Below are 27,654 nucleotides of genomic sequence, written 5' to 3'. Positions count from 1 at the left end.
GTGATTGTCTCTGACTTTACATCTACAAGGTGGACCAACTAGGTAGGAGTGTCTAATAGAGTGGACAGTAAGTGGACACGGTATTTAAAAAGTCCAGCAGCGCTGCTGTGTCTGATCCACTCATACCAGCAAAACACACACTAACACACCACCACCATGTCAGTGTCACTGCAGTGCTGAGAATGATCCACCACTCTAAAAAATACCTGCTCTGTAGTGGCCCTGTGGGGGTCCTGACTATTGAAGAACAGGGTGAAAGCAAGCTAAAAATTATGTAGAGAAACAGATGGACTACAGTCAGTAATTGTAGAACTACAAAGTGCTTCTATATGGTAAGTGGAGCTGATCAAATGGACAGTGAGTGTAGAAACAAGGATGGTTTTAATGTTATGTCTGATTGGTGTATAAAACCTACAGACAGTGATCAGCATCACCATGTTGCTGTAAAGCAGTAGTTTGTACTTGTGCTTGCTTCCAGTCAAAATTTTGCTTTTTAACAATTGTGGTGAAGATGAGTGATTTGCACACAGCAACATGGACTCTAGAGAGCTGGGTTTGATATTCAATTTCGGTCACTGGTACTCGGGGTTCCTCCAACCATAAAAAACAGGGAGAGAGGGTAAACTGGTGGCTTTAAAATGCCATTAGCAAATGACTGAGTAAATGTGTGACTGTTGTCATTTCTAGGCTTTCTTAACTGTACCCAGTGTTTCTCAGAGGTGCTGGACTCACCATGACCCAGACTAGGATAAAGTGAATAATAATGAATGAATGAATGAGCACTAGTATCACTGTCTGCTCATTTAACATCTCAGTGTACAATACAACATCAGGAGTACAATACGAAATTCTTGGACAGAACACAGGTCAGCTATTGTATGGCGCCCCTGGAGCAGAGAGGGTTAAAGGCCTTGCTCAAGGGCCCAACAGTGGATGAACGGTAGAGCCGGGGTTCGACCTCTCAACCTTTTGATTGATAACCCAAAGCTCTACCCACTAGGCTACCACTGTCCCAACTGCCTTCCAAAAAACAAATGATAAAAAGTCATGTATATTGATTTCATCTTTGCTCTGAGGCGAGATAAAAAAATAAAACAGAACACACACACATACAGACAGAGAATCATTTACAAACATGGTTTACACACATAGCTTACCTCGTCTAACCAAGAAGGGTTTGGTGTAGTCCCAACTGTCGTTGTCATTTCTGATGACGTTGAGGCGTGAGGGCTAGAATGAGGGAGGCAGATAGAGAGCACAGCGGCGATGCATGTGTGTTAGGCTGTGTGTAAGTGTGTGCAGGAGTGTCAGTATGTGTGTGTGTTTGTTTGTGTGTGTGCGTGAGACAGGGCGGCAGATTTACCCGAGCGTACTCGATTTTCAGGGTGCAGCAGCCTGCGTATATGTCGGCTCCGTTCAGGGCCGCTTTGGCCTTCTGGGCATTCTGGACTGATTCAAATGTGGATGGCGGGTCAAGGGAAATGATGACAAATGCTTTATTATTTTGGTTCAACAGGGCATTTAGGATCATACAGTTAGATGTAAACATGTCATACGTAAAGCTTTACCTAATTCACGGTCGTGAACATTGCACCCTGGGCTGTGAAATAAGCCATTTCCTGTGTAATATGCATGTGTAATAGTAATAGCCCAAATATTTAATGACATTTCCCAGACTCTAATCGGGTTTAAACAATGGTGGTTGGCCTGGTGGGACTTGCCTAGTTTTAACACTAAACCGGTACTTTTATCCTACATACAGCAAACAATAAATCTGTGCTGCATAAACATCCTCCTAATCCGACCAGTAGAAACACAGCTTTCAGTATTAATAACTAAATGTAATGGTTGAAAATAAGTACTGTATGCTTACATTAGCAGATGAATAATGGATTGTTAATGATGACCGCAGGGGTAATATTCCTGCAGCCTTAATCTTCCTCACTCTGGTAAATGAACCATAGACATGAACATTTAAACCTAAATAACGTATCATCTAATTAGTTCTAACAACCCCCCCTTCCCCCCCCTCCCCACAGTTAAAAAGAAACTCTGGTCCATGGGTGGCTGTTTCTGTATTCTCAGTGTGATCTGTTACTGTAAAAACTTAAAACAGGTGCCTTGGCCGGTTCCCCTTTTTTGAACCACATTAATAAAGCATTAGGTGACTGTGGACACTGAAAATATGTAGACAGCCCCTTTAATTAATAATTTTAGCTGTTCAGCCACACCCATTGCTAAAAGATGTCTAATGGTTTCATTTTGTGGCAAAAGATTGGGGAAGGCCTTTTTCTGTTCCAGCAAAACTCAAGGAACTCACACAGCTCACACAGAGCCCTAAACCCCAATAAACACCTTTGGGCTACATTGGAACTGTAAATGGTACCTCACAAATGTGTTTGAATGGACAAATAGGACAAATCCCACAGACACACTCCAAACCCATATGAAAAGCCCTTCTAGAAGAGTAAAGGCTGCTACAAAGACAGAGGGGAGTGCAACTAAATATAAATACCCGTGCTTTTGGAGTGGGATGGTAAACAAACTTATGGTCAGGCGTGAACATACTGTTGGCCATATAGTGTAAATACTGGATCTGATCCATTTGCAGCACTGAGGTAACAGTAAGAAAGTAAGAGGCAGTAAGGATATTCCACCATGGCCTGGATTCCATTGCGCTTGAAGATGACAATCCGTAACACATTGCCGATCGGGTTGCACACTGTGTATAGAACATCCTGTAATGTAAAACAGAACAGTGAACTGAACAGTGAATCAGCATTACATAATATTTATTTAATAATGATAGAAATATGGTACAGTCACACACACCATTGATTTTGAATGAAAATAATCTTCACTTATATTCAATTTACACTATATTACCCATAATGATGAGGTAAAAACATCTTTTAGAGCTTGAAGGAAACCGGATAACCCGAAGGAAATACAAGCAAGTCAAAGTGAATATTTATAATATGATTAATATTACTTTATTTTATTGCACTGATTTATATATTTATATTATTATTATTGTTGCTGTTGTTGTTGCTATTAATTATTATGATTACGATTATTACGATTATAATTATAATAACATTAATTATTATTACTGTTGAGGTTATTATTATTCATGATGGCATGATTATAATTATAATAATATTAATTATTATGACTGTTGAGGTTATTATTATTAATAATAATTATTATGGCATGATTATAATTATAATAATTAATTATTATTACTGTGGTGGTAAATATTGTTATTATTAATAGTATCAATCTTTATAATTATTTTTTAATAATGGACTGTTAATAACCTATTAATTTTATATTGTCAGTTTACATTATATGACAAAAAGTATGTGGACACCTCACCATTAGTTTTTGGACATTCCATTCCCAAACTGTGGACTTTTGGAGTATGTCTGTGGGATTTTCTGCCCATTTAGTCAAAACAGTATTTGCGTGGTCAGGCGCTGAAGTTGGACAAGAAGGCCTGGTACACTATTGACTTTCCAATTTAGCCCAAATGTCCCACTCCAGGCCATTAGATTTTCTTTATACCCAACTCCTTCGACCATGACTTTGACAGGATCTTACATTATGCTGAAACAGGAAAGAGCCTTCCACAAACTGTTGCTACAAAGCAATAAGTCAAAACTAACTGTGTGGTATGGCTAAAACACCTAAAATCAATATTGTAAGGGGGTGTCCTCATACATTCGGCCATCTAGTGTCTATAAAAAGCTGCTTGTCATATATGTAAAATTCATTAGGCACTATTTACTGAGTTTAGCTGAGTTGAGAAAACAGGGAAGTTACTCATTAGCTCGTTAAAGAAGCTAAGTGACTTTGAAATGTGGATCTATTCACCTGTAATTAAGCCCTGCCACAAAACCTAGTGGCACACACAGACTCATTTACTAGTCTTAATTGTTTCAGCTAAGGACACAGATCTATAAGGGAGTCCTCCAGGGGGTTCTGCAGGTCAGGACTGAAACCTGAACTCCCATAAATATGATCAATGAGTTCGGCTGTTTTCGGCTGACTAGCCATTAATGAGAAGAATGCACTGAACTGTCACTGTTTTGTTCTTTTCTTTCACTTTTCACTTGCAGTAAAGGGGGTCTGAAGCACATTTTAAGGGTCTTGTTTTGATTTAGGCCACTGCTGGTAAATTGGGTGTCACACAGCATGAGTCCTAAGAATGTAGTTTCAATTTTTACCTCTGATCACTGTCTAGAAGTGAGAAGATAGAATAGAATAGAATGTCTTTATCTGCTATAAATACAGATACACGTGTACAGTACAATGACATTTTTCCGCACATCCCAGCTTTTTCGGGAGCTGGGGTCAGAGCACAGGGTCAGCTATTGTACGGCACCCATATAGCAGACAGGGTTAAGGGCCTTGCTAAAGGGCCCAAAAGTGAGCAACTGGATATGACTAAATAGAGAACAATGTGAAAACTACACTTGATGTTGTGACAACCAGATCTATCACTGTTATCCCGCTATCCTTGTTCTATCCACTTTCTCCATTGTGGGCTGCGGATGCTTTGTGTCTTTCATTTGTTGCTTTGTTTCCGTTATTTTAACTACCCTATTTATTTGCGATTGTCCCCTTTTTTGTTCTACCTTGGCTAAATATCTTACACTTGGGTTCTTTTTTGGTGTTGCAGGTTCAGAGCTTCACATCGCAATCCAGGAGCGAGACACAACCAACCCCCTTACACATTATTACTACAGTATAACTCACTACTGCTAGTGCATAGTGAACAGAACAATTCCACATTTGTGCAGTAGATCGTTATGATTATACAATTTGCATTGGTTATATTACAGTCGCTGTGTAATAGGTTGCACCTAGCACACTGCTGGAATGACGTCGCTGGAACTTACTGTAGTGATGGGGTAGAGTGGGTTCTGAATGGAGAGCAGCAGCACTTTGTTTCCACTGTTGGGGTCATCGGCGTTGGTGGGCCGGGTGATGCGCTTGCTGGTAGAGTAGTTGAAATAGGCCTGCTGTCCCGCAATGTACACGGCCTCGTGGGAACCAGAAGACACGCAGCGGTCAGCACTCTCCACATCCTCGAACTCCACCAGCGCCTGCCTCTTGAATGGCATCATCATCACATAGCTGTAAGAGGAGATGTGGCTCAGTTCTGGGTTTTACAAGTGAACAAACAAACACTATATGGCCCAAAGTATATAGTTATAGTAAAAAGTGCAAGTGTTTCAGCCACAATCACTGCTAACGGGTACAAAAAATCACTTATATACAATCAGTGGTGAACTTTTAACTTTGTGGCAACAGTTTGGGAAAGTAAATTCCTGTTCCTGCTCCATGAAGACATAATTTTAGGGATGTAACAATACACTCTACCCATGATGCGATGCGATTCACGATACTGGGTTAATGATAAGCTTTTTTTCCCGATTTTTTTTAACTGAAATTTAAGACAAATTATGACAAAGTTTCCTTTTATTATTTCTTTTTAAAAAAAATACTGTTTTTGTGCTTATCTTTTATTTATCTAAATAATGAATGTCCTTTTATTTCTGAGGTAGGTACAAACTATGCAAAACAATTTTAGCGTATAGCGCCAGTGACGTCAACCAGGCGAGGCGTATAGCGCCAGTGCCCTCTGCTGTTTAAAGTGAATATCGATTCATTTTACATGTCAAGTCGATTTGAATAGTGGAATTTTTGAATCCCTACATAATTTGTCAAGTTTGGTTGGGTGGAACTCCAGCAGCCTACACAGAACCCTGGCCTTCCTGTCCAACATCAGTACCTAACCTCACAAATGCATTTTTTGAAAGAACGGGCACAAATTTTGACAAAATAGAATAGCAATGCCCATGGTTTTTAGACTGGGAGGGCCAACACACTTTGGAAATTCTTTTGCACTTGTTCCCCCTTTTCTCCCAATCTAGTCAATAACAACTCCTTTTTACCCCTATGTGGCTTAGAAGGGCCACGGACTAGCACCCACCCCCATCTGACAGTTCTTTACACCAGCCAGCTGGGAATTCTCAAAAAGATCTCCATGACTTATGCTACCACCTTGACCAGACAGCAGGAGACGCTGTTGCAGCATCAATGGAGACAAACTCTATCTAAACTTCTCTCCCTCAGGCATGGCCAAAGTTAGGCGCTCGGTTAGGTCAGTAGAACTCCCTGGTCTCAAGTGGCTATCATCCACCCGTGAGCTCTTGGCATAAGTTTTATTGGCTAATATGAGATAACATAAGGCTCACAACACATCCAGAGCTTAAGTGCCTCTCTGTTGTACTTGTTGCCCTTGTAACTTTCAAATAAGGGTCAGGAAGTTGCTTTGCATGGTGCACATCAAAAGATTTGCATCAAATCGTTATGATCATACAATTTGCATTGGTCACCCTTATGTATAATAATTCTCAGAAGCAAACTTTCTCCATGTGATATCAAGTACATGCTCATGTTTTGGCTTTTGAAAGCAGTGTATATTAATACACAGAATTCTGTGATCGATGAGATAATCATGCTCTTTAAAGGCCATGTCTGAGGGAAGAAAGACCAGGAATCAACTGATGGCTGGTAAAAAGAAGCAGCTTTAAATTTATTACAGGAAGCATGTGCTAGTATGCAGCCCTTCTTTGCCAGTTTAGGTGTCTTGAGCACATGAGTATGATACTGAACATGTCCAGATTAAGAGGGTCAAAAAAGCAATATTACATATTTGGTCTCTCCCTACTTATAATAGGTTTGTACTTGATTTTGTACATGATTGAAGGGATTCAATTTAGTCACAAATGACTGAGATCAGGCATCGATGTTTAACAAGTAAGGTCCTGGCTCTCTGTTGGCATTCCAATTCATTACAAAGCTTTTCGCAGGCTGAAACGGCAAAACAATCTTTTTTTTCTTTGCTATTCTATTTATGTACTTTCTCCCAAGTTAGCGTATTCAATTTGTCTTCCGCTGCTGGAGACTCCGGTCATGTCCGAGTAGGGTTGCTTGCCTCAAGCTCCCTCTGATGCATGTGCATCCCTAACCCTTCTTACTTGCCCACACTTCCAGTGAATTTGCGCTTGAGGCCAGAATTTGTATGAAGAGCCTTGCTTTGATCTCCAGGCTTCTCCACTTCCTGTACAGATGCCTCGGGCTACCAACCAGAGTCCTTGCATAGCTTCGAAGTCCCCACCCACTTTTTCGGTCCAGTTTTTCTCACCCGGCAGACTTTTTGTCTGCTGCTGAAATTGCCAATTATGCCCATTAGGGGGCTCCCAGCCTACCGGTAGCAGTGCTGAGTTTTGACCTCAGGGAGTTCAGAATATCAGCACTGGTGTGCTAGTGGACTGCTCCCCAAAAAATCTTTTTGAAACTATTGACCAAGCACTGAGCATGACCTCACCCATAGAAAACCCTTCCATGAGGCTCATGGAAGTGAAAGATGCAACCAAGGACAAACAATGTGGACAGATGATTTTTGTTAGGAGATTCAGCATACTGCAGTCTGGTTTTGTGAGCTTGTGTTAGAAGAGAACTCAAGGTGCTTTCGGTCATGTTAACGAGGGTGGATTTAATACGTAATCAACACTGTAAATAATCTAATTAGCCACAGTTTTTAACACAAGTGTATCACCCAAGACTAACCCTGTTCACTGCCAGCTGACACTTTATCCTATATTGAATTCGGTCACTCCAACCTTGGCCTATTTAACTGGCATGTTTTAATCTTACCCAAGCTAACACAACATACACTTCTGGGAAGGATGTACTATGGCTTTAATGCAATGTCACATCACGCCTCTCATGTGATGTTCTCGGAGAGTCCTTGGATGTTGCTGTTGGTCTAAAAATATCCTAATGTTCTAGTCTATTTCCACTCAGCTGCACCGGAAAGAAGCACCAAGTCCAATCCCGTGCCATCTGATATCCTCCAACCATCGCTATACCACACTGACCTTTTTCAGCATATCTGATGGCAGCTGGAGAAAGATTATAGTGTCTTATGATACAGCTTCTCAGAGGACTTAAAGCTGAAGTCAAACGCTTACTAATACAGGACATGTAATTTATAACAGTCAATAACAAATTTTAATGATTTCTACAATTGTTCTTCATGTGTGTTTGAATGATTGGGACACATACTTGTGTCAGTCACTTTACAAACATTTTAGCCTAATTTAACCATTCCAAAATGCACTTTTGGACCATGTCCTGATGAAATACGAATTGGTCCTTGAGGTCCTTTAAAAAGTTTCCGCACTATTTTTAACTCTATTTATTAGGAATTAAAAAAACAAATGACATCACTTTTCTACATGGTCTTCTTCCGATGCATTTTTCCCAGCGTCGTACCAACTTTTTGGTTGAGCGTGTAGCCACTGATGCACCGCTGCTTTCACAACATCATCACATGAAAATCTTCTTCCCCTTAAAGCTTCTTTGAGCGTCCACAAAGGTGGAAATTAAATTACGCTTAATCCGGACCATTAGCTATAATCCCTCACTGTTTATAACCAAAATATAAAAGTGAGGATCCCTCATATTTTTCAGATCTTAATTGCAGTGTATCATAATATTACAATCACCATGTTAACAGTAGGTACATAGTTGTTGGGTTTAAATGCATTACACTTCTGATCATTTTGGCCAAATAGGTCAATCTTACATTCATTCATTTACATTCGCAGCATTTAACAAATGCTTTTTATCCAAAGCGACTTACAAAATTTCAAGGACCAGTTGCAACTTGGCAGTGGTGGGGCTTGAACCGGTAATCTTCTGATTACCAGGCCTGTACATTAACCACTGAACTACCAGTGCCTTACATTAGCTAAACCTCAATATGCATAACTTCTAATCACTTCATAATTATAGTGTTTCTGAATGTATTTCTTTTAAAAGCTGTGCTCCAGGTGAGGTCGAACTCACAACCTCGGCATTGCTTAACAAGTACTGCTATATAAGTACCGCATGCTAACCGATTACGCTACTGGAGCTTCTTTATGTGAGCTGACCAAAACTCTATTCAGACAGCGCTGTCTTTGTTCATTTTTTTTTTTTTTTTTAAAAGAGACCACTACTCTGTGTACTTTGTACTTGTCGTCAGTTGTTTGTACTGAAGTGCTGCTTAAAAAAGCATCAATCCTGATTTGTGAAATCTGTTCTTTATTTACATTCACAGCATTAAACAAATGCTTTTTATCCAAAGTGATTTACAAAAGCTCAGTGACCCAACAGTGGTGGTGGGGCTTGAACTAGCAACCTTCAGATTACTAGTGCAGTTCCTTATCCCTCAAGCTACCACTAACTTACAACCAGTAAACCTCAATGTGCATTAACAGTGGACATTTAAGCATTTAGTCTATTTTGTTAAGCAAACCTTTGTGTTCAAGCTTCTAATCGCCTCATGATTAGAGTCGTGCTTAATGTTGTACTCTTAAAAGCTGTGCTCCAGGTGAGGCTCGAACTCACAACCTCGGCATTGCTTAACAAGTACTGCCTTATAAGTACCGCGCGCTAACCGATTGCGCCACTGGAGCTTCTTTATGTGAGCTCAATTCAGCACACATGTCCGAGCAGCTTGTACTTCATGGCAGATCCTTTTTACAGTTTTTTTGGATAAAACCTGGCCATCCAGATAACTTTCCTTTCAGCACATGGTGACTAGGACTTTTTTTTCTAAAAGAGAGGCCACCACTCTATGTGCTTTGTACAGTGGCAACTTGGTGGCGGTGGGGCTTGAACTGCCAATTCTCTGATTACTAGTGCAGTACCTTAACCACTGAGCTACCTCTACCTAACAACAGATAAACCTCAATATGCATTAACAATGGACATTTAATCATTTAGTCTACATTCTTCAGCAAAGCTTTGTGTTCAAGCTTCTAATCGCCTCATGATTAGAGTCGTGCTTAATGTTGTACTATTAAAAGCTGTGCTCCAGGTGAGGCTCGAACTCACAACCTCGGCATTGCTTAACAAGTACTGCCTTATAAGTACCGCGCGCTAACCTATTGCGCCACTGGAGCTTCTTTATGTGAGCTCAATTCAGCACACATGTCCGAGCAGCTTGTACTTCATGGCAGACCCTTTTTACAGTTTTTTTGGATAAAACCTGGCCATCCAGACAACTTTCCTTTCAGCACATGGTGACTAGGATTTTTTTTTCTAAAAGAGAGGCCACCATTCTATGTGCTTTGTACAGTGGCAACTTGGTGGCGGTGGGGCTTGAACTGCCAATTCTCTGATTACTAATGCAGTACCTTAACCACTGAGCTACCTCTACCTAACAACAGATAAACCTCAATATGCATTAACAATGGACATTTAATCATTTAGTCTACATTCTTCAGCAAAGCTTTGTGTTCAAGCTTCTAATCGCCTCATGATTAGAGTCGTGCTTAATGTTGTACTATTAAAAGCTGTGCTCCAGGTGAGGCTCGAACTCACAACCTCGGCATTGCTTAACAAGTACTGCTATATAAGTACCACGTGCTAACCGATTGCACCACTGGAGCTTCTGACATTCACATAGTCCAATATAGTACCTATTTATAAAATATTAGTTTTACCAGATGTTTCCGAACTTCTCCAAGGCCTCCACCAGATCTGCTTCCACCACCGATTCACAGAGTCCCCGAACATGCACCACGGGGGAGGGGGCAATCCTGTGGGTCTCATCGCCATTGTCCTGTAAGCCCAAAATAGAATAGTTTAGGTCAGGAAAATTTAAAGTAAATGTATAACTCTATGAAAAAAAACAATTATTTATGTGATCAAATGCAATCCAAGCAGTTAAGGGTGGATCTTCAACCAGAAACCTATCGGTTGCTAGTCCAGTTCTTAACTGCTGAGTTACCGCTGCCCTACTACATACAGTACAGGTAATTGCTGTGCAAAGTGGCTCAGTGGGTAGCACTGTTGCCTCACAGCAAGAAGGTCCTGGGTTCAAACCCTACTTGGGGTGGTCTGGGTCCTTTCTGTGTGGGTTTTCTCCCACAGTCCAAGGTAAACTTGTAAACTGATTAATGTGGTGTATTGAGTAACTATCATTTCTGTCATGTAACAAAAGGGTAAAACATGTTAAATTCTTTAAAAAATGGAAGGTAAACTTTGGACAGATGCAACAACAACTGGCCGTTTACAAAAAAAGTAATTGCCCTCGACAACACTGCAACAACCGCAACTAAATGCTTTCAAGATCTGGAAGGTAACTAAAGTTTAGTCTTTTATGCTGCTATAAAGGAGTATCACAGTTATTATGGTATATTATATTTTATGTTTTATACACCGACATATCATTAAAACCACCTCCTTGTTTCTACATTTTATCAGCTCCACTTACCATATAGAAGCACTTTGTGGTTCTACAATTACTGACTGTAGTCCATCTGTTTCTCTGCATGCTTTGATAACCCCCTTTCATGCTGTTCTTCAATGGTCAGGACTCTCCCAGGACCACTACAGAGCAGGTATTATTTGAATGGTGGGTCATTCTCAGCACTGCAGTGACACTGACATGGTGGTGGTGTGTTAGTGTGTGTTGTGCTGGTATGAGTGGATCAGACACAGCAGCGCTGATGGAGTTTTTAAACACCTCACTGTCACTGCTGGAATGAGAATAGTACACCAATCAAAAATACCCAGCCAACAGCGCCCTGTGGGCAGCGTCCTGGGACCACTGATGAAGGTCTAGAAGATGACCAACTCAAACAGCAGCAATAGATGAGCGATCGTCTCTGACTTTACATCTACAACGTGGACCAACTAGGTAGGAGTGTCTAATAGAGTGGACAGTAAGTGGACATTGTATTTAAAAACAACAGCAGCAATGCTGTGTCTGATCCACTCATACCAGAACAACACACACTAATACACCACCACCATGTCAGTGTCACTGCAGGGCTGAGAATAATCCAACACCCAAATAATACCTGCTCTGTGATGGTCCTGTGGGGGTCCTGACCATTAAAGAACAGCATGAAAGCAGGCTAAAAAAGTATGTAGAGAAACAGATGGATTACAGTCAGTAATTGTAGAACTACAAAGTGCTTCTATATGGTAAGTGGAGCTGATAAAATGGACAGTGAGTGTAGAAACAAGGATGGTTTTAATGTTATGGCTGATCAGTGTATTTTAGTTTATTTTATTGGTTGAAAAACTCCTTTTCACAGTAAACCTGACATGGAATGACAATAACTGGGTGAGTCACATTGTATGATGCAACTGTTACCTCACCGTCAGCTTCTATCATTGTTTTTTTATTATATTACTACCCTACATTTATTCACCTGTAACTTTATATAGGTAAAAAATAATAAAGAACACATCATATTACAGCCATTTACCCATTCATGTTGTAACTTGGCACAAAAGAATATCAAGAATTTTGGGGACTACAGCCATAAGTAGCTGAATTTATGTTTATTCAGTTCTGTGCACACGCCAAATCCCTTACATAAGTTTTTGCCTTGTCTAGCCTAAGGACGGGCGCTTTCTAATACTTAGAACTTTAATACCATCATGTAGGAAAGACATTTTGGATTTAAGCTGAGCCGAGCTCACAGCAGTGGGATCAAAGCAAGAACGACTGTGCAGGCAGTTGTGTGAAGCCTTTCAAGCAATGCAAAGTATCTGGTTATGTAAACAAGTAGGGAAGAAAAGAAGGACATGGACATCAGATAAAACACAAACCAAACTCTGGAAAAAGGCATTCAGCCAATTCTTTATCTTCAGTGATCATCTCCTACTGATTAGGGTCTTGGTATCTTCAGGCTACTCAGAACACTAGGCACAAGGGCATCAATATTACTCACATACACGTACCTACAGGCAATGCAGTGATGCGAGCCTACCTACAGGCATGTTCTGAGAGGTGGAGAGAACCAAACTAGAACAGCTTCTTGCAAACAGTGACCAGAAGCAAGGATCAAACCCGTCTCCAAGCCCCTCAAGCTACACTATATTGCCAAAAGTATTCACTCACCCATCCAAATATTTGAATTCAGGTGTTCCAATCACTTCCATGGTCACAGGTGTATAAAACCAAGCACCTAGGCATGCAGACTGCTGGGATTCAAAGCTGGTTATGTAAACAAGTAGGGAAGAAACGAAAAACATGGGCATCAGATAAAACACAAACTAAATTTATCTTCAGTGATCATCTCCTACTGATTTGGGTCTTGATATCTTCAGGCTACTCATAACACTAGGCACAAGGGCATCAATATTACTCACATACATGTACCTAGAGGCAATGTAGTGATGCCAGCCTACCTACAGGCATGTTCTGAGAGGTGGAAAGAACCAAACAAGAACAGCTTCTTACAAACAGTGACCGGAAGCAAGGATCAAACCCGTCTCCAAGCCCCTCGAGCTATGCAGCACCCCACTACCCACTGCACTTTACCATTTTACTAGTTTTTTCATCAAGCACTACAAGATTGCATTTGTCAATTACACAAAATATCATTTAAATAATGTGTTCATATATTTCTTCCTACTAAACTATTTAACCTGGTCCAGTTCACTGTGGGTCTGGGCACAAAAAGAAAATACGCCCTAGCAATCAATCACAGGCATCAAACACACACATTTACACACATACTCAGACCTAGGGCAAACTAAGAGCCAGTAAACCCTCTACATGTTTTTCCAAAGTGGGTGGAAACCAAAGCACCTGGTGAAAATCTGTAATAAAAAATGGCAGCATTTTTGGCATCACCACATCTCTAAATCTATAATTAAATATCACCACAATGCCAACAAACTATACAACAATGTGCCAGAAGTACAAGTGTCTGTAGTTCACCTGATGCTGCTAAAACTTTGACTGGCACCCATGCCAGTCATGCTAGGATGCATGATGTCATGCTAGGATGCATGACATCACGGACACCATGGTACCAAACAATTCTAAATGTAAATCTTTCTGCCCCTGTCAAGAAGCTTAACTGGGTCACTCATACAGAATAGAATAGAAGAATAGAATGCCTTTATTTGTCATTTAGACATATACAGGTGTACAGTACAACAAAATTATTTTCCCCCGCATATCCAAGCTTGTTTGGAAGCTGGGGTCAGAGCGCAGGGTCAGCCATTGTACAGCACCCCTGGAGCCAAAAGGATTCAAACGCTGGGATTCAAACGCTCAACCTTTCAATTGATGCCCCAAAGCTCTACCCACTAGACTTCCACTGTCCCAAAACATGTTGTCCACATATCCCAGCTTGTTTAGAAGCTGGAGTCAGAGCGCAGGGTCAGCTATTGTACAGCTCCAAAACTGGCTGCATAGCAGAGCCTGGATAATAACTGACAATCTTCCAACTGATAGACCAAAGCTCTATCCACTAGGCTACCAGTGTCATTTATCTTTTAGCAGGACAGTGATCCGAAACGTATGTCCAAATCAACTCAAATGCATTTGCTTGATGAGCAGAAAATCTATCTTTTGCTGTGAATATCCCAGCTCCCTGACCCAAACTCCTCTAATAAGCTCCTCTAATAAGCTGTATTGCTTGGAATGGACCGAGAAACCTGAATGATCTGGATTCTGTAGAGCGAAACTTTTAGATTTCTTAGTCCTGACCTCAACTCTTTGATTAGATCTTAATCTAAACAAAGATTAGCAGAAAAGACTCATATGTCATAAATACAAGAGTCCCAATAATTGTGACTTTAGGATTGTAATTATTTATTGGTTAAATTAAAATATGTCGGAGTAAGATTAACCCAATTACATCACATACACATTATTAATAGTACACATCCTCACAAAGGGCGCCAAACATTCTGAAGCTGACTGTATCTCAGTTTCCATAATAAAAACAGGGCATCGAGAGCATCTTTCAACTCTCTACCCAGCCAAAAAAAACATGAGAGGCTCTGTAGCCATCATCTGTGGACAAGCAGCATCAAGTTAAGAGAGGAGCGAAGTGCACCATCACACCATTTCTGTCACTATAAGCTACACAGTCCTGCATGCCTTAAATTAGTCAGCACTCAATACCCCTGCCCCCTCCACCACCATCCTGAAACACCCACACATCACATGCTATTAAACAACACAACACTGACTCAGTGGCCAGAGAAGAAACACTTCACAACAAGAACATTTAACCCACATATACAGAGAGGACTAGTAATGAGCATTCGGAGAATTTTTGACCTAGGAGGGTCATTTATTCAGTTTTTTTTAGGTTTACTAACCGCTTCATCCTGGTAACCTGGAAAAACTAGACACTGAGCAGGAACACAGCCTGAACTGGAGGCCAGCCCATCATATTAATAAGGATAATGATATTCTAGGGCAGATGGGTCACATTCATTTGTCATATATATACACATACACAGTATAGTACAATGAAATACTTTACTCGCATAGCCACAGAAGACGCCATTGTACAACATCCGTAGAGTTAAAAATGATTAATGGTCTTGCTGAAGGACCCAAAAGTAGCTGCATGGCAGAGCTGGGATTTAAACCCACAACTTTACAGTTGGTAAGCCACAGCTCTAACCACTAGGCTACCACTGTCCCCAGTCTTTAGTCACATCTAGGAGCATTAAACAGTAGCAATTTTTTAGGAGGAAATCTCATGTCAGTAAGACAACATGCCCAATCCACACATAGACTGACCAGAGGTGAGGATCAAAGCCAGATTACCAGGACCGTACCAGGACCATGTTGCTTGTTGTGTGGCACACCACATCACTGCATTTTCTGAAATATTTTATAGTCAGGTTGGGTAATACTATGTAAAATCTGACCTGTTACCCAGCAAAAGCTAGTAAATTTGAAAAGACCAGATAAAAAAATCTTAATTTTGTTTTCAATCCTATGCAATTTATGCCTAGTTCACACATTTTTGCCCTGATTTTCGCTCGGCGGCTGGTTGGCGCTAGATTTGCCGGCTCGGGAGCAACTCGGCGTTCGCTCGGCAATCAAAACTCGGCTCTCCAATCCAAGCCAAATCCAATCAGATTCATTAATTTTTTTCCCTTGATTTTACGCTGCACATCAGCGCACAAACTTTGATTGCTCGCTACTTGTTGACGTGCATTTTTGGACGTGGTATCATTAAACCTTTCATCACTTCTCGTGTTTGTTTTCGTAAAAAAACGTAGTTTGGGAGAACAGAGAATCTCGTCTGCGATTCCAGTTGGTGATAGATAGTGTAGTGTGAAACCCCCTATCGCCGATAGTGTGAAAACCACACCGACTTGAAAGATTACTGATTACAAGAGATCCAGTTGTGTAGTGTGAACTATACAGCGACCTGACGACTTGAAAAGTTGTGTAGTGTGAACTTGGCATTACTCCACTGACAGCTCTCACATTATGTAAATGACAACTGCTGCATATGTATTCATCAAATCATAACACCATAGAGATTACAGGGGAAAGGTTCAGTTAAAAGTCCAAAGGTTCAGAGATCACTAAAGATATTTACGATTTGACTTCCAAAAAGTACTTTTTGGAAGTATTTTTGACAACTGAGGTTGACCATTAATCATTTAAACATTGTTTAAAAAAATTAAAAACAAAACCAAACGAGGTACCAGGCTTTTTTTTGTTTGTTTATGCATTTTCTCCCCTTCTTCTCTGTTTTGGCGCGTGTAATTGCCCGATTGCGTCATGTTTCCTCTCCACCAATGCCGATCCCTGATCTGATTGAGGAGAAAGAAGCTAACCCACGCCCCCTCCGATACGTGGGCAGCATGCCATATGCATCTTATCACCTACACTTTGATGAGTGAAGTGCAGCTCAGCATTGTGTACGGAGGGACACACCCTGACAGCACTCTTTTCTCATCTCTGTGCAGGTGCCATCAATCAGCCAGCAGAGTCGTAATTGCACCAGTCATGAGAGAGAGACCCCACCCGGCTTAATTCCGCCCATATCTGAACAACAGGCCAATCGTTGTTGATGTGGCCGCTTAGCCTTAGACGGCAAGCAGAGCTGAGATTTGATACAATGTATTTGAGATCCGAGCTCTGGTTCCAGCGTAATTTTTTTTTACCGCTGTGCCACCTGAGCGGCCACTGACCAGTTTTAATATTGTAATGTTTTTAAACTACTGACCGGTGTGAGATTTTGCATTAAACTGCCTTTAGATCATCAAAAAATCATCTAATAAGTAAGGGAAATCTTTGTTTTACCACCTTTATCTCGGTCAGGGTCACTGTGGGTTTGGTTTGACTCAATGGGCACAGTGCAGTAACATACAGGGTTCAGGATGCCAATCCTCTCCCATAACAACCTCCCTTCCCCTGACCGGCCAATAGCACAGTTAGGGATTTAAACCCTGGATCCCAGCGATAGTGGACTGATGTAATTTATGGCTGTGCCACCTGCACCCATTCGTTTTAATAATTCTGATATATAAAAATGGCGCTTCATAAATGATTGATTCAAGTTATTATCCCGCCATTATTAAAGGGCAAGGAAAAGTCAAAACCACTAAAATGATTTGGACCGCACAGGATGAGACAGAAAATTGATGAGGACAGAACAGCCTCCAGTGTGCTAATAATCTAAATCAAAGGAGGACAAGAAAGATTAAAATAATACTAAATTAATAATGTTCCAGCCTTTATTGGGTTTAGAACTCAGAAAAAAAAGTTTTTACACACCATGAATGTGCCAAAATCCACATTTATAGTGTGTAAAGAAACAATTAGTTTAATTTGATGCTGCAATAAATTTAACTAGTACAAAATACAGACAATTGTAGTCACACAGACGAATAAAACTAAAGGTCAATAACAGACAAAATAACACTAAGTGTTCTGAAAAAGCAAACAGAGAAAATCTATTCAATGTTAGTCCTTCATTTATATCTCTGAATCACAGTAAACAATTTTTGTACATGATTTAGTTGTAGAAAATATGTGCAGCTTCTAAATTAAATGACAGGTTTGTTATTTAACTGATTGTGCAAAATCTAATGAGGAATCCTGATCCTATTTTGTTTCTTTAACTGATACTGATCTAATAGTGACAACCAACAGTAAGCAAATAGATGATGGTCTGATGGTGATGTGTTTCAGGATCAATACGATTTTAATGCTATTTTATGTAGACAATCTGTTTCAGCCAGTTCCACTCACCTTATGTTATGTTATTTACAAGCTCGTGGCAAAGCTACATGATTAACATCAGGAGTTTGCAAATGAGAGCTCACACCAGCTGATTGATACAAACTCATTCCATGCATTACTGTTCCTCATCAGTTCTATTTGTAACAATTTAAGCTGTGGGCCCCATTGCCTCACCATAAGCTGTCATACCAAGATTTTTGGACTTAAACAGCTACTGTAAGTTACATAATCCAGTTATCTTTTCGCAACTCAGTGATTTTAAAGGGTGCAATCAAACTAGCCGTATTTATATGGTACAAAGCAGTTATGTACAGTCATTCAAAAACAAGTTATTAGGAGACACTGGCACAAAGTTGAGTGTCATTGTAATCTTTTCTTGACCAATCATATTGGAACAACTGACAGACAGACATGCAGCCAGCCAATCAGACAGGCAGACAGAAAATCTGGTAGACAGAGATTCAGTCAGGCAAACAGCCAGACAGATACAACAGACACAAACAGACAGAAAGACACAGACAGAAAGACACAGACAGAAAGACACGGCCAGCCAGTCAGCCAGCAATACACTGACAGACACAGACAGACAGGCAGACACAAACAGACAGAAAGACACAGACAGAAAAACACACAAACACAGACAGACAGGCACGACCAACCAGTCAGGCAGCAAGACACAGACACAAACAGACAGAAAAACACAGACAATAAGACACACAAACACAGACAGACAGGCACAGAGAGAAAGACAGACAGACACAGATGGACAGGAAGACAAACGGACAGACAGACACAGACAAAAAGACAAACAAACACAGATAGACAGACAGAAAGACAAACAAACACAGACGGACACAGACAGAAAGACAAACACAGACGGACACAGACAGACAGACAGACAGACAGACAGACAGACAGACAGACAGACAGAAAGACAAACAAACACAGACAGACAGACAGAAAGACAAAAAACATAGACAGACAGACAGATATAGACATCCAGTCATAAATCATGATATAAAGTTGTTGAAACCTGTAGAAATTTGGGGTTTTTTGTACTGTCCCCATGTTGAAGAGGGAGAGAGAACAAATAACACAGTGGGTATGGGGACCCATTTCTATATGAACTCCTGTTAAAGGTACACAATGTAAGAGTAATGGAGAATTTATTTTTGGGGCATTTATTTCTGCAGAATATGAACATTTAATTTAATCTTCTAACCGTTACAAGAACCTAGTTTATTTGATGCAGAGTGCTATTTAGAGAAAGAGGAAATAGTTCACCTACTTTCCTAAAATAATAACCTGGTCTCTCCCCTGTAATGAGGCTGAATTTTCATTTCTATAATATGCGAGTTTTATGGTGGCAACATGATTGGAAACATAATTTTATAACCAGTAAAACATTTTGTATTCACATGAAGGTGAAACATTGAAGAGCTGATGGAGAACAGGATGCACTGCAATACAATGAATTTAGTAAAAGGGCCCTGTTTGGTTCATAGTTTCATAGTTAGCAGGCAAACATTTAGGATGTTGTGATGCTTTTCTGCTTTGTATGTTGTTCGTTTAGGGATTTTAAGACAGATAAACCTGAAGGGCTTTTTCATAGCCAAAAGGGACAGGATTCTCTTAAAAATGCATTTAACATACTCCCGGGTCTGAAATGCTAGTTGAATTCTGTTATGTAGAGGAGAAGTTACTCTCAGTATTGCATGTATCTCGTTCAGCTTCATCCAATTCTCTCAGTCAAATATCACATACCTACTGTTTTAAATAAGCATCCACAGCTCAGAGATCCCATTAAAAAAAGCCTGGCAAAATCTGAATATTCTTTTATGTTTCTGTCTCCCTGTCACCTAGCAGCCTCGCACTGTTATTCTGTCTATTTGCCTGTAATACATATTCTATAGTCTAAAATATCCACATTACATAAATTTAAAGCTAGTTTGCTAAATGTGATATCCTTATGTAAGATTTTAATGAAATGATTCTTAGGGTGGCAGATTTAAAGCTCTATGTTGGAGAGATATATAGCTACAGTAACATTACAGTTTTCCCATTTATTCATTTTTTATTTTTTTTAATGCATTTTCTCCCTTTTTCTCCCAATTTTTTGCGCGTCCGATTTTTACCCAATTGTGTTATGCTTCCTCTCTACTGGTGCTGACCCCTGCCATGATTAAGGAGAGCAAACTGACACACATCTCCTCCGACACATGTGCAGTAGCCCACTGCATCTTTACCTGCACAATGTGAGTTCATATGCGGATCAGCCTTGTGCACGGAGAGCCACACCCTGATCAGAATTATTCCTCGACTCTGTGCAGGCGGCATCAATCAGCCAGGAAAGGTCGCAACTGCATCAGTGATGAGGTCCCTATCTGGCTCCCTCCCTGGATGAACAACAGCCAAACGTTTGTATAGCCGCTTAGCCCAGTGTGCTAGCGTATTTTACCGCTGCACCACCTGCGGCAAGTTTTTCCTATTTCTATCCACATGGCAGTAAATAATAATAACAAATAAGTGAGGCCAGTTGCTTAATGTGATACCCTGCTGTTCTATCCCAATGGATAGATAATATGTAATACTACATATTACGTTTAAGTATATGCTGTTTTTCACTGGTGCCATAATTGTTAGGAGTAGATTTATAAAATTGTGTTAATGTAAGTACTAAGTAAATACTGGAGAAGGATCCCATGATAGTTTAAAGAGCTTAAATTAATGTGGAAATTATTATATCTAATACTTGTTTAGGCAGACATTTCAATACATTATTACATTAGATAAAAGTCTGCTGAAATACAATATAAGTAGTGGAAGTGAAGATAAGTGTTTTTGTGGAGTTTTTGGTGACCGTAAGTGCAAGGTTAGTCTTTCTTAAGTACTCAGCAAAAAAGGTTGGATGCTAGTACAAATAAGTGCTTTGATGCTTGTTTTCCTTGAGTCCTAGAGGCTAAGTCTATACAAATCGCCTAATGGTTCAAACACTATGAGAAACTAAACTGAGTATGATAATTGCTTTTAGGTACATAAGGGCTTGTCTATTTTTGGCTTCAGACAAGCATCATGGTTTTGAGCAGCTTGGTTTTAAAGTCAGTAATTAGGGCACAGCAGAGGGATATTGTGCCAGCGCTTGGGTAGATTAAAAACCAGTCATGCTGGTAACTCTAAATACAGTAAATAGTGTGATAATCCTTTTCCAGACTTTATCAGTTTTAATTTATGACCATAGAACGCTGTTGTTTAGATATTTGTGTTTGTCTGCATTCCTTCCAGTATTTTTGGGGGGAAAAAAACCTGTCCAGTACATTTAACCCATGCATAACATTAAGTAGAGCTGCAGTCTAAATATAGCTCTGTGATTTCACTAGGAACTCCTCACTACATATGTATAACAAATCATCCCCAGTGTTCATCAGTCTCTAAAACACACGATTCTGTTGGATAGATATTTTTTGTCTGTGGTCTATTGTTGTCAGCATTTCCACTTTATGAGCTCTTTGATTATTATACTGTAATACTGAAACACTTTTTTATCATCTATGGTACCAAACAAACTGGTATTCTCATGTCACTGCTGTATACCCGTGTTTTTTAGTGCATCCTTTGCATATTTGCTTGCAAAAGCATGCATGCATCCCTGTGCAGCTGGAAACCGCAGTCTTGTTATTCTGTGCCATGCTCGCCTTGAATCTTGGTGCACCTCACCGTGTTAACATTTTCTTTCCAAACTGCCACATCAGGAACCGAGTGATTATGTACCACTGACACCTTTATTAATCTCTTTGCTTCCTTTTATATCTATCTATATATTTTCTTTTTAGCCGTCTCACTGTGAGCGCTGGGTTTCTTCCTATTAATCCACCATATAATCCACTGCAGCCCACATGAGCAATAAAGCGCAATGTCAGAGGAGGTTAACAGACCCTCCCTCAATGCTTTACCCCTGCAAATTGGAGCAGGAGATGAAGGGATGAGGGTGGAGGGGGAAGAGGGATGGGTGGAGGGAATGTCGACGAGGGTGATATGTAGTCGCTTTTATCCAAAGCGACTTACACAATGAGCTGAACACAATGAGCAATTGAGGGTTAAGGGCCTTGCTCAGGGACCCAACAGTGGCAACTTGGTGGTGGCGGGGCTTGAACCGGCAACCTTTTGTTTACTAGTCCAGTACCTTAACCACTGAGCTATCACTGGCCCTTATATAAATAGAATTAAATATAGTTCCTCTTCTTCTAGTAACAGTAATGGGGATCATAGTCTAAATGTGCTATATTTATTATTTTCTTGAAAAATATACTTATATATATATATTAGTTATTAATTATGTTTGTAATTATATATAACATATAATGGTTATAATCTAAATGTGTGTACATATATATATATATATATATATATATATATATATATATATATATATATATATATATATATATATATATATATATTTTTTTATATATATATATATATATTGTATATATACAGTGTATCACAAAAGTGAGTACACCCCTCACATTTCTGCAGATATTTAAGTATATCTTTTCATGGGACAACACTGACAAAATGACACTTTGACACAATGAAAAGTAGTCTGTGTGCAGCTTATATAACAGTGTAAATTTATTCTTCCCTCAAAATAACTCAATATACAGCCATTAATGTCTAAACCACCGGCAACAAAAGTGAGTACACCCCTTAGTGAAAGTTCCTGAAGTGTCAATATTTTGTGTGGCCACCATTATTTCCCAGAACTGCCTTAACTCTCCTGGGCATGGAGTTTACCAGAGCTTCACAGGTTGCCACTGGAATGCTTTTCCATTCCTCCATGACAACATCACGGAGCTGGCGGATATTCGAGACTTTGCGCTCCTCCACCTTCCGCTTGAGGATGCCCCAAAGATGTTCTATTGGGTTTAGGTCTGGAGACATGCTTGGCCAGTCCATCACCTTTACCCTCAGCCTCTTCAGTAAAGCAGTGGTCGTCTTAGAGGTGTGTTTGGGGTCATTATCATGCTGGAACACTGCCCTGCGACCCAGTTTCCGGAGGGAGGGGATCATGCTCTGCTTCAGTATTTCACAGTACATATTGGAGTTCATGTGTCCTTCAATGAAATGTAACTCCCCAACACCTGCTGCACTCATGCAGCCCCAGACCATGGCATTCCCACCACCATGCTTGACTGTAGGCATGACACACTTATCTTTGTACTCCTCACCTGATTGCCGCCACACATGCTTGAGACCATCTGAACCAAACAAATTAATCTTGGTCTCATCAGACCATAGGACATGGTTCCAGTAATCCATGTCCTTTGTTGACATGTCTTTAGCAAACTGTTTGCGGGCTTTCTTGTGTAGAGACTTCCGAAGAGGCTTCCTTCTGGGGTGAAAGCCATGCAGACCAATTTGATGTAGTGTGCGGCGTATGGTCTGAGCACTGACAGGCTGACCCCCCACCTTTTCAATCTCTGCAGCAATGCTGACAGCACTCCTGCGCCTATCTTTCAAAGACAGCAGTTGGATGTGACGCTGAGCACGTGCACTCAGCTTCTTTGGACGACCAACGTGAGGTCTTTTCTGAGTGGACCCTGCTCTTTTAAAACGCTGGATGATCTTGGCCACTGTGCTGCAGCTCAGTTTCAGGGTGTTGGCAATCTTCTTGTAGCCTTGGCCATCTTCATGTAGCGCAACAATTCGTCTTTTAAGATCCTCAGAGAGTACTTTGCCATGAGGTGCCATGTTGGAACTTTCAGTGACCAGTATGAGAGAGTGTGAGAGCTGTACTACTAAATTGAACACACCTGCTCCCTATGCACACCTGAGACCTAGTAACACTAACGAGTCACATGACATTTTGGAGGGAAAATGACAAGCAGTGCTCAATTTGGACATTTAGGGGTGTAGTCTCTTAGGGGTGTACTCACTTTTGTTGCCGGTGGTTTAGACATTAATGGCTGTATATTGAGTTATTTTGAGGGAAGAATAAATTTACACTGTTATATAAGCTGCACACAGACTACTTTTCATTGTGTCAAAGTGTCATTTTGTCAGTGTTGTCCCATGAAAAGATATACTTAAATATCTGCAGAAATGTGAGGGGTGTACTCACTTTTGTGATACACTGTATATATATATATACACACACACACACACACATATATATACATATATATATATATATATATCAGTAATTAATTATATTTGTAATTATATATAATATAGAATGGTTATAGTCTAAATGTGTGTATATGCATATGCTGTATATATATATATATATATATATATATATATATATATATATATATTAGCTATTAATTATATTTGTAATTATATATAACATATAATGGTTACATTCTAAATGTCAATATATACATATATATTAATTATATTTGTAATTATACATAATATATAATGGTTATAGTGTAAATGTGTGTAAATATATATATTTATAGTGTATATATATATAAACCTGAACTGCTGCAAATGTGCACCAGATTAAAGTGTTGCAACTGAAAATGACAAGAAATAAAATGTTAATGCATTAATTTTTGAGCATCTTTTATGAACATATTCAGAGAGCAAGTTTAATGTGTAATCTGAGAGGAAAGAAGTGGACAGTGGTGCAATAGCAGAATGACATTTAACATTTCAGTTTAATGCAAAGCCTATAGCCCAATTATATTTTAGCAGTGCACTAGTCAAGTAGATCTTTTCAGCCGCCTCTGGTTTTTACGAGCACTGTTATTTATTCCTACAGTCTCAAACAGCCTGTTCCGCTGCAGCTGAAGGGCCGTCAGTAAAGAGAAATGCATCACTTCTCCCTTTTTAAATGGAGTTTACACACTGGCACACTGTACACTGCAGAGTTTAATTTAAATTGTTTTTTAAGCTAACAGCATGAATGCTATTTTACTATGAACTATGAAACGCTACTTGGCTGATGGCAGCATCAAGTGTTAAAATTACAAATCTTCTACCAAACAGATAGAGGCTTTTATGTCTAGTCAGTAAATGTTGGATTGAAATGTAGATCTATGGAGAAATGTGAAGGAAATGTAAAGGCATAACCGCTTTTGCCGTTGTTTCCTATGGAGTGTGGCGGTGCTGCTTAGCTTGCCACTGAGCTTCCCTGAGCGCCGCTTTGCCACGTTTGGCTTAAGATTTTTGCGCTTGCTGTCTGATTGAACTTTGACCCAGTTTGGCTCTGACCTTTTCAAAGTGCCTCCAATGAGATGACCTGTTTGATATGACAGTAAAAGTGATTTTGGCAGTACAAACAATGCACAAAGAATTAAATTAGTGAAGAGAACTTATGAGCAGTAATAATAATAAGAGGTTCAGTGTTCGTATGTTGTTCATTAGATAAATTAAACCAAGTTAACAATAAGCATTTTAGACTCTCTCAGAAAAGCTGACACAAAACACCGCACCGGTTTTCACCGCAAAACAAAAATGCGCGATAAATCACGGCACAGCAAATCACAAAACACAGCAAAAAAAAATTATAACCACTGTTTCTTCCAGATGCTATTAAATTTATAACCATGTGTTGTCCCATAAGAAATATAATCCATTATTTTGTAAATGTGTGTTTATAATTAAAAACCTCTAAACTTTCTTCCTGTTGTGAAGTAAAATGCTAACTCGTTAAAAAGCTAATCAAGTGTTTTATTGACACATCATCTGTGTGATGCAAACTGAATAAATGCAAATAACAGAATTTCTTACTAAAAATTCAAAGGTAACGAAAATGTTCAAATGAAGTGAACTTCAAAATATATATAATTGTCACACGCAACTAATGTTAACACATGCTGATGCTAGGGACTCTTGTTGTTTACGAGTCATTTTTTTGTGAGTCACAAGTCGAGTCTGAGTCATTTGAAACGAGTCAGAGTCGAGTCTGATGTCGTTGTGTGCGACTTACGTGCACACGTCGCAGACTCGAGTCCCCATCTCTGGTTTGCGCTAAGACTTGCTGCTTCTCATGTAAATGTGCTCTTAGTGCTGCTATGCTGACCAAAACAGTTGCACAAAAAACTAAGTACAACTACTAAGACAATGTTATAATAATGATATAAATAAATGTAACTGAATTAAAGGTTAGATTAATATTTCCAGTGTGGAATTGAGCTAATAATTACAAATGCATTTTTCCCTGACATTTTTTTGCCTGACTGCCTATTTTTATTATTATTTTCTTTTTCAGCAGTATGTACACACTTTTTTTCTGCTGGGTAGAGAAAATCAATTGCGACTTTATATAACTCAGAGTGTAAAAATGACTAAATCCATCAATCTTTTTGACTGAAACCTTGACTGAGTCACTTGAATTGAAATCCTGGTATCCATAACATACACTCGGCGGCCACTTTAAAAAAAAAGCACCTTATTTAAGTAATCATCCAGTCCATACGTCATTGTGGTAGCAGTACAATGCATAAAAATCATACAGATACAGATTGCTGGTTGAAACCTGCCACATATGGAGAGACATGCTGTGAACCCTCCGAATATCCAGACAGCAGAGGTTTTATTTGAACAGAACCAATAAAGCTTGGTCAACCCACTGTTTAAAACCCCGGTCAGGTCCTCTGAAAAAACACAATTTGTTGAACTTTGAGGCTGATGGGCTGGAGGATCACATCAAGTTCCATTACTGTCAACTAAGAACAGAAATCTGGGGGCACAGTGGGCATGGAATCATCAAGCTGGTCAGTTGCTGTGACATGCAAATGTTACGATTAGACTTTGGCCTAATCCTTGAACCCAGTCTACCTTGTGTAGGCAGTTCAGGCTGCTGGTGGAGGTGTACTGGTGTGGGTAATGTATTCTAGCTCCATTCTGTGTTTGATAAAGTACAACAGAATGTATAAAGAAGGCCATATGAAACAGGCTGTGATGTAGAACAAACCACAGTACAACCTGCAGCACATCAGGACAGGAAGTAAACATCATCTGCACAAGGTAGCAGATTTAACGAAAGATTACTGATTTTTTAGACCATGTTATCGTGTTAGTGTCATTGCAGTACTGAGAACATTCCACCACCCATATAACATCTGCTCAGTGGGGACCACTGTAACATCTTTTAAAGTGTATAGAGCAACAGGTGGACTACAATCAGTGATTGTATACCAACTAATTTTATCTTATATTATGTATATCTTTTAAATTATTCTATTTCGCTGTCTATTACGCTAGCCCACCACCAGTGAGATTCGTGTTGTGTTGTGCTGGTATGAGTGGATAAAACACAGCAGCACTGATGGAGTTTTTAAACACCTCACTGTCACTGCTGGACTGAGAATAGTCCACCAACCAAAAATATTCAGCCAACAGTGCCCCATGGGCAGCGTCCTGTGACCACTGATGAAGGTCTAGAAGATGACCAACTCAAACAGCAGCAATAGATAAGCGATAGTCTCTGACTTTACATCTACAAGGTGGGCCAGCTAGGTAGGAGTGGACAGTGAGTGGACACGGTATTTAAAAACTCCAGCAGCGCTGCTGTGTCGATCCACTCATACCAGCACAGCACA

The 27,654-nt window shown here is 39.8% G+C and overlaps 1 protein-coding gene and 3 non-coding genes across 4 annotated transcripts in view; all 4 read right to left on the bottom strand.

The window, feature by feature from the left end:
• Positions 1 to 27,654, bottom strand: part of LOC134331612 (heterogeneous nuclear ribonucleoprotein L-like) — a 76,546-nt gene that overhangs the window by 18,652 nt on the left and 30,240 nt on the right. The window contains exons 2-6 of the mRNA XM_063013092.1: positions 10,572 to 10,690; positions 4,905 to 5,142; positions 2,653 to 2,738; positions 1,364 to 1,460; positions 1,158 to 1,230 (exon numbers count right to left, since the gene is read on the bottom strand). Of these exons, the coding sequence (XP_062869162.1) occupies positions 1,158 to 1,230; positions 1,364 to 1,460; positions 2,653 to 2,738; positions 4,905 to 5,142; positions 10,572 to 10,690 (613 nt within the window). The remainder of the gene's footprint in view (positions 1 to 1,157; positions 1,231 to 1,363; positions 1,461 to 2,652; positions 2,739 to 4,904; positions 5,143 to 10,571; positions 10,691 to 27,654) is intronic.
• Positions 9,447 to 9,539, bottom strand: trnai-uau (transfer RNA isoleucine (anticodon UAU)). The gene is given in 2 exon segments: positions 9,447 to 9,482; positions 9,502 to 9,539. It is a non-coding gene; the product is annotated as a tRNA-Ile (tRNA).
• trnai-uau (transfer RNA isoleucine (anticodon UAU)) lies at positions 9,936 to 10,028 on the bottom strand. The gene is given in 2 exon segments: positions 9,936 to 9,971; positions 9,991 to 10,028. It is a non-coding gene; the product is annotated as a tRNA-Ile (tRNA).
• On the bottom strand, positions 10,425 to 10,517 carry trnai-uau (transfer RNA isoleucine (anticodon UAU)). The gene is given in 2 exon segments: positions 10,425 to 10,460; positions 10,480 to 10,517. It is a non-coding gene; the product is annotated as a tRNA-Ile (tRNA).

The sequence above is a fragment of the Trichomycterus rosablanca genome, chromosome 17 (genome assembly GCF_030014385.1).
Source record: "Trichomycterus rosablanca isolate fTriRos1 chromosome 17, fTriRos1.hap1, whole genome shotgun sequence".
NCBI classification, from domain to species: domain Eukaryota; kingdom Metazoa; phylum Chordata; class Actinopteri; order Siluriformes; family Trichomycteridae; genus Trichomycterus; species Trichomycterus rosablanca.
The sequence above is the reverse complement of the archived record's forward strand: the minus strand, read 5'-3'. Positions and strand labels throughout refer to the sequence as shown.